The sequence below is a fragment of the Plectropomus leopardus genome, chromosome 4 (genome assembly GCF_008729295.1).
Source record: "Plectropomus leopardus isolate mb chromosome 4, YSFRI_Pleo_2.0, whole genome shotgun sequence".
Classification (NCBI taxonomy): Eukaryota; Metazoa; Chordata; class Actinopteri; order Perciformes; family Serranidae; genus Plectropomus; species Plectropomus leopardus.
Window position 1 is genome coordinate 21,559,954 of NC_056466.1, and position 7,035 is coordinate 21,566,988.

At 40.0% G+C, this 7,035-nt stretch overlaps 1 protein-coding gene across 1 annotated transcript; it reads right to left on the bottom strand.

The window, feature by feature from the left end:
• Nucleotides 1-1,989: 1,989 nt before the first annotated feature.
• LOC121941776 (keratin, type I cytoskeletal 13-like) lies at nucleotides 1,990-4,359 on the bottom strand. The gene is made up of 7 exons (XM_042484644.1): nucleotides 3,842-4,359; nucleotides 3,495-3,577; nucleotides 3,202-3,358; nucleotides 2,916-3,077; nucleotides 2,669-2,794; nucleotides 2,336-2,553; nucleotides 1,990-2,225 (listed from the first exon to the last, which is right to left on the bottom strand). The coding sequence occupies exons 1-7, from the start codon at nucleotides 4,295-4,297 to the stop codon at nucleotides 2,108-2,110; spliced, it is 1,320 nt and encodes a 439-aa protein (XP_042340578.1). The 5' UTR covers nucleotides 4,298-4,359; the 3' UTR covers nucleotides 1,990-2,107.
• Between the last annotated feature and the right edge of the window lie 2,676 nt (nucleotides 4,360-7,035).

Sequence of the window (7,035 nt, forward strand, 5' to 3'; positions counted from 1 at the left end):
ATTCTTGTGTGTGTTTTTTTAAATCATTTATAATGAATAAAAGATCGCACATTTCTATTATTTTCCCTCACTGATAATTACTGAACATTTTGTACAGTAGGCTACATATCATGTGATTCCAATAACTTACATACTTTCCTTGTGTTGTGTGTTAATTAATGTTTCTATGCAAAGATGGGATAAAATACATGTATGAAAGGGATCGCTCGTAGGAACAAACCCCACAAAGAATTATTCCCAAATTCTGCATCTTTAAGGGCTATTTTTCAGCCTTGTTAAGCTTATTTTTTTGGCTTGTATTGTTCCATGTCAATGCTTTTTAACAAGTTGTTTATATAACAAACTCTAATAAACCTCATGTACACTACCTACCTGATACCAAACGGTCATCAAAGTTTCAAAAAAGTCAAATACTGTACACTACCAGTATAAGACTACCCACTTCCTGTACATCTAGTATTTAAGACCCAAACATTCGAAAAAGACCAAACCAAAGCTAAATGGTCCGTTAACACTGGTTTTATATAACTAAGGTGGCTGTATGGCTTCAATAGGATTATGTTGCTGTGTTTCTGATGGATGCAAAGGCATCATTTGCTAACATATCATGCCAAATGTATTAGGACTGTGTTTGATCATTTGAGAGTTCCTCTGCTCAGTGTTGTAGTCACGACCACCTAAACCAAGACCAAGTCAGGACTAAGACTAGAGTACATGTAATTGAGTGACATCCATCAGTTGTGACCTTGACTGGTGAAACTGAGATTTTAAGGTGAGAATGAGAATTTCAAAATGTGGTTTCAGGACCAACACTACCTCTGTCTCATGGAAATACAATATTAAAAGAGCTTATTAAGATGTGGCAAATGGGAAGGGGCTCTTACCCTCCGATGCACTTTAATTCTGAAAGAAACTTTTTTTTTCAACTGTAGCAAGATTAACTGGGTTTAAGGGATGACCTCCGTTGTGGCATCCTGTACTGCCTAACGTTTTTTTTCTGTACCCATTCCATAACAAAATCACTAAAAAAAATATTCGACAATTTCTTCATGAAAAAAAAAAAAGATATGGCAAATCAGCCTTCCTGCCTATTTGACTTTGTAGACAACTGTGGTAGTGCAACCTTGTTAAGTTAAATTGTTAGTCTTTTATTTGTGTTTAAGTTAATTTTTATTGTTTTTCTAGAGCCTTAAAAGCTCAACTTTCACTGGAATAAATGTGCACCATTTATGTTTGTTTTTTCAGTTTCATTATATGCTCTACCCGCTGGGGGCCAAACATTGATTGATGTAGCTTTAATCAGTGTAATGAAGGACTGGGAACAATCCCAGCATGCATTGAGTGAAAGTATAGCAAACAGCGTTGACAAGTTGCCAATCCAGTTTAGCACCCAGAGAGTGGAATTCATGCTCACATCAAAATTTGCATGAGTACTGCTGGAGGAAACAGATTCAAACCCATGACTTGACTGTTGTGAGGTATTTACGATACGTTGCCACATTGGAGGTACAGTGGAGTGGTATAAAAGTATATAATGTATTTATTGGAGCATGCATGCTGTTTGTGCTCTGCTTTAGAGCTGTACAACTGCTGTGTTGTTAAACACAGTGTATCCCCTGGGGCTTCAGTCCTGAACTCACTGGTATCTCAGCGGAAATTGTTGAGGAGAGGGGAGAGCATTATTACTCTTTGCTCTGATTTTACCAACTAACCTCAGGATGCATATTAGCAACTTTATATTGACAGATCCAGTTTCTCTCTCCTTTTACATTCAGGACATAATGTGGCTACAGCTACAAGCTGTTATGATTTTATTAGTCATATCTCAGACCCTCTAAATCCTCTCTTGTCAGTGACTGTCAGAAATATGTAATTTTATAAGACATTTGCTTCATCCACTTATGTTTTTGTGGTTTTATCTCAAAACCATACCACTATCAGGACATCATTTGGAACTGACACACAAATAAGTCAAAAAGGACACATGAGTAGGTATCAAACTGGCAGCCTTTTATTGTATTCACATGTGTATGTGAAGGAAATATTGGCAAGTGTTTCTGCTTGTGGTCCTCAGGCCCCTTGTGTTGCGTTTTCTGCATGAGAACGATTAGGAGGTGGTGGTAGTAGAGGAGGACACCACCTTTCCGTCCTTCAGTTCCTCTGTGATCACTACCACCTTGGAAGACTTAGTCATGGTAGAGTCAAACCCACGGGGAAAGGGAGTACTGTGAAGGGGAAGAATTACATTGCTTGTATTAAATAAAAATTATGCTTAATTTTACACAGTTATTTGTTTATAATGAAAGAATAGAACTGTTCTTTGCAGACAAATTACCTGCCCTCTCCGTCCAACAGCCTCCTGTATTCTGCGATCTCCATCTCCAGCCGTGTCTTTATGTCGAGCAGCATATTGTATTCTTGGCTCTGTTGTTCAATGTCAGCGCGCAGACACATCAGTTGCTCTTCCAGGGACGTCACCTGACACTGGAGGCCTTGGAGCTGCATGGCATACCGTGCCTCTGTGTCAGCTAAAGTGCCTTCAAGGGCTGCTTTCTGGAGAGGGCAATGAAGACAAAAAGGACGAAGACGAGGAGGCATGAATAAACTGAAAAGTACTCTGGGTGCTTCAAATAGTTTGTAAGATTTGCCCGAGGTTATTATCGTTTACCATGCTCAGTTGGGACTGCAGCTCAATCTCCAGGCCCTGTAGTGTGCGACGGAGTTCAGTGATTTCTGTCTTGGTAGTTGAGAGGGTTTCTGTGCTGGCTGCCACCTCCTTGTTCAGAGTCTCTGTCTGCAGTAGACATTGAGAACACCAGTGTTAAATAAATATGTTACATACATAACACCCCAAAAAGGCAATGACAAATGCTTAGTCAATTAATATCACTAATATGGTTTGGGTCCAGTCTTACCTTTGTTTGGAACCAGGTTTCGAGTTCTTTCTGGTTCTTGTTAGCCAGTTGCTCGTACTGCTCACGAATCTCAGCCATAATGTTGCTCAGGTCCGGCTGGTTTTTGGCTTCCACCTCCACATTGATCTGTCCACTCATCTGGCTTCTCAAGGCTTCCAATTCCTGTTGCATAAGAGGAGTTTGGTTAAAGGTGGATGTTTCCTGAGTTGTGTGAAGAAAATTTAACCTACATTCAAATGAGCAAAATAAATAAAGATCCATTCAGATAGCTGTTAGGTTTTTGCACCTCCTCGTGGTTCTTTTTGAGGAAGATGAGCTCCTCCCTGAGGCCTTCTATCTGCATCTCCAGGTCTGATCTGGCCAGTGTCAGCTCATCCAACAGTCTCTTAAGACCGGCAATATCTGCCTCCACTGATTGACGCATGGCAAGCTCATTCTCGTACCTGTGAGGCAGCAAGCGATCAGACATTTGCGCATCATCAATGTGTACATCTTTCATGTATTGCCTCAGAGTAATTTAACTTTTTTTTCCATTTTACTACATTTGAGACAATTTCTGGTCCTCGTTCTGATACTTACTTGGTTCTGAAGTCATCTGCTGCCAGTTTTGCATTGTCAATGGACAGATAGATGCCTCCATTGACTCGGGTGGCATCCTGGATCTGTGTGATGAAACAAGGTTTTAGTGAGTTCATGCATTTCTTTCATCCAGCTGTCTCCAACTTCAAAGAGACCTGGCAAACATTAAATATGCTGCTAACAACACTTCTCAAAAGCACTGAATGCAATGCAAGCACAGTACAAAATCATGCATTCGTGTATGCTTTTCTACTTAGGTAAGTTAAAGTTCCAACATATCATTTCTATGATAAATAACAGAGTGACCTGCTTTGGTATCTCATTCAGAAGTTGTGTGAGTGTCATACCTTTCCTTGCAGGTCAGCAATGGTGGCCTCAAAAGCAGAGTAGTCACGGGCACTGGGGGAGCTCTTACTGTCCAAGAAATTGCGGATCTTGAGCTCCAACTCGGCGTTGGCCTTCTCAAGGTTGCGCACCTTATCCAGGTAGGAGGCCAGACGGTCGTTCAGGTTCTGCATGGTGGCCTTCTCATTGGCCCCAACATGGAGGTCCAGGCCCTCACTTCCACAAAAACCTGCACCCCCTCCATAGCCATAACCAAAACCGACACCGGCACCTCCACCTCCACCTCCACTTCTTCCACCACCAAAACTGGAAACAGAGATTTTGGCCCCGGAGCCACCTGCACCACCACACACACTGGAAGAATAAAACTTTCGCGCTGAGCCTCCTCCAAAGCCTCTTCCACCACTTCCACTTGAACCTCCAAAGGAGGAATAACTCAGGCTCATTCTTGAGGACATCTTTAAGACTGCTTAGGAGCTCTTGCTGCCTTGGAGATGATGAGATGGACTGAGATACACAGCTCTACCTCTGTCCCCTTTTTATCCTTCTGCTTCTGCCTCCGGTGAGGGTGAGGGTGTGCAGGGCTGAAGGGAGGAGCATTACCTAAAATGGTAGCTCTGCCCCACCCATCACACACACCTTCAGGATCATTTTGTGTAAGGAGAAGGAGAATAAGGGATTTAACTTGATCCAATCTTATTAGGGAATTTACTGAATTCATTCGAACCTCACAACTACCTGCAGTCCTCAGTGGCTTCATTATTCCATTTGTCCTTTATTCCCATGCTCCACATTAGTGTGCACAAAGGCAGAGCATCTATGTGAACCGTCATCTTTTATTTCTATGAAGTATACTATAAAATGTAAAACAGCTACACCCGTTACTGTAAGCCTCACTTAAGGTATTCAATCAAATCTGGCAAGTTTTCAACTTCAGGGTCAAACCATGCTGGCCAGACCTGTTATGTTACCAAGGCAACACGTGTTGTAAACACTGTGAAATGGATCAGTGAGATAGTTGTTTTTTGACTCTCAGCCAGCACACTTCTTCACACACACATCTTTGTCTTTTCGCTCTGTTATCTTTCATGAAATCAGCTTTTAGGTGTTGGCCTTTTTATCATAGTTTCTGTTATTTTTTTACATCCTCTTCTTAAAATTGTATACATATACTTAAGTGTACAGGTTTTATGTTTTGCTCAACAGCAGATTGCAGAGTTAGAAACAGTTTTCGAAGACGTCCATAACGTCAGTCAATACCTGGCCTCATTCAAGACTGGGCAAAGCGCTGCTGGAAAGCTCACCGCAGATATGCCAGTATGTTCTTTACTTTCCTTGGCATTGTCCTTTGGCATGTGTATCATGCCCAAACAAGAACAAGCGCTTGCTTGTTTGCTTCCTTCCATTGCACCACAGTATTTCTTTCAATTTTTTACAGGCATTTCAACCTTCCCTCTCTGTTTTGGATTAATTTTCAAATAGTGACAATTATAGGAATAATGGATGTATTATTTTGAACATTTTGCTTCTGGTTAAGTCTCACAAAAAGTTGTTTTATTTCTCACCAACAAATTACTATTGCAGAGTATGCACATCCACAGCCTGCAGTAATACAAGCCAGATGTTGCTTTTTGCAGCTGCTTTTCATTCAGAGGTTTCAGACCCATCTCATGCGTGTGTCAAAATGCTATAAATAATGTCCAAGTGTTTGAAACCTCAAAATGAACTTTGAATAGTTTGAAACCCCGAGTAATACATGAGTGGAGATACTCTCTTCCTCTGGAGAGAGCATTTTCACACCAACACACCAACCTCTTGTGCATACACACTGTAAGGTAGCTCTGCATAATAATTCATTGACAGTTTTACTGCTCCATTTGCAGATGCCCAGTCTTTTTAATGCACAAGTATTCTATAGCATAGAATAATAGCAAAACTGTTTTTACAGCTGTAAGTAAATTTACAGGGGCACGGCGAAGAGGTGAATGTCATTGTCTCATGACATCTGTACCATTTCAAACATTTATCCTCTAATATCACTTCCTAAACATGGATCATTTTCACTACCAGCAGAAACAAGTGATGGTGTAAATGTGCGTTCACGAAATACAGCGTAACTCGACAAGACAGTACCCATTGTGCAATCAGACATACCTGTGATAGAATAACATAGGGTGTGGCACTGGAGAGGTTTAAACGGCATATTATTACAGCATTCTTGCTGAGTTAGCTTATGTTAAGTTTACTGTAAGTTAGTATCAGAATTAAAAGGGAAATTGTCTGTAATATTTTTAAGTGTGAGACACCGTGGCAAGGTGAAGAATATGCTTCACTGTGATAGACGAGTGCATAAGACTCCATAAAACTGTCTTCTGTAGATTGACAAAAGTTGTAAGAATACCTAAAAATTAGGGAAATATAATGCAGAACATATATTTTACAAGTAATAATGTGTGGGAGTCTGTATGCAAATTGTGTCCTATTTGTCCCCCACTTAGGTACCTGCTTTTGAAATAGATGTGCAAAGTGTCCTCTTCTCTGAATATACATTGCACAACTTGCCCATTACTGTGTCACTATAGTAATACAAAAAAATAGCAACAATGCGAATATGAAGAGCATTTATCTTTTAAAAAGACATTTTAACAGCAGTTGGCTGTCAGGTTATCCTGAGGTAAAATGTTTGACATCATATAACTAAAGCATGACTGAGTAATTTTTCCGCAGGCAGTGGGTGACAGTTGCATGAGTCAAGATAAAACTTACTTTCAGAGATTTTCTCACATTGTTTTGCAGGTCTCAGAAGCTTCAGTGTGAGAATGTCAAATACACACAACAATGTCAATAAGGTTGAGCTGCAAAAAATCTAGTCTATTTTTCAATTTTTAAAAAAGACATAGGCTTCCGTTTTCTTAAATGAAATTTATGCTCTTGTAAAAAACAGCTGTTCATTTATTAAATCTATATCTAAATGTGATTAACATTATCATTACAGCTCCTGAATTACACGTCTTTTTTCAGTGACATGAAATCAGTCTTGCTTATGCTAGCATCTTCTAAGGTATACAGTTTGCTGTTAAGAGACTTTCACGTTTCGTACTATGACATAAAATATGTCAGTAAATACCCCACTCATGAATTTCGAAGCTTTAATGCGTCTTTACAAAGGCAGTTTCTATCAAGTGGCTAAATGAGA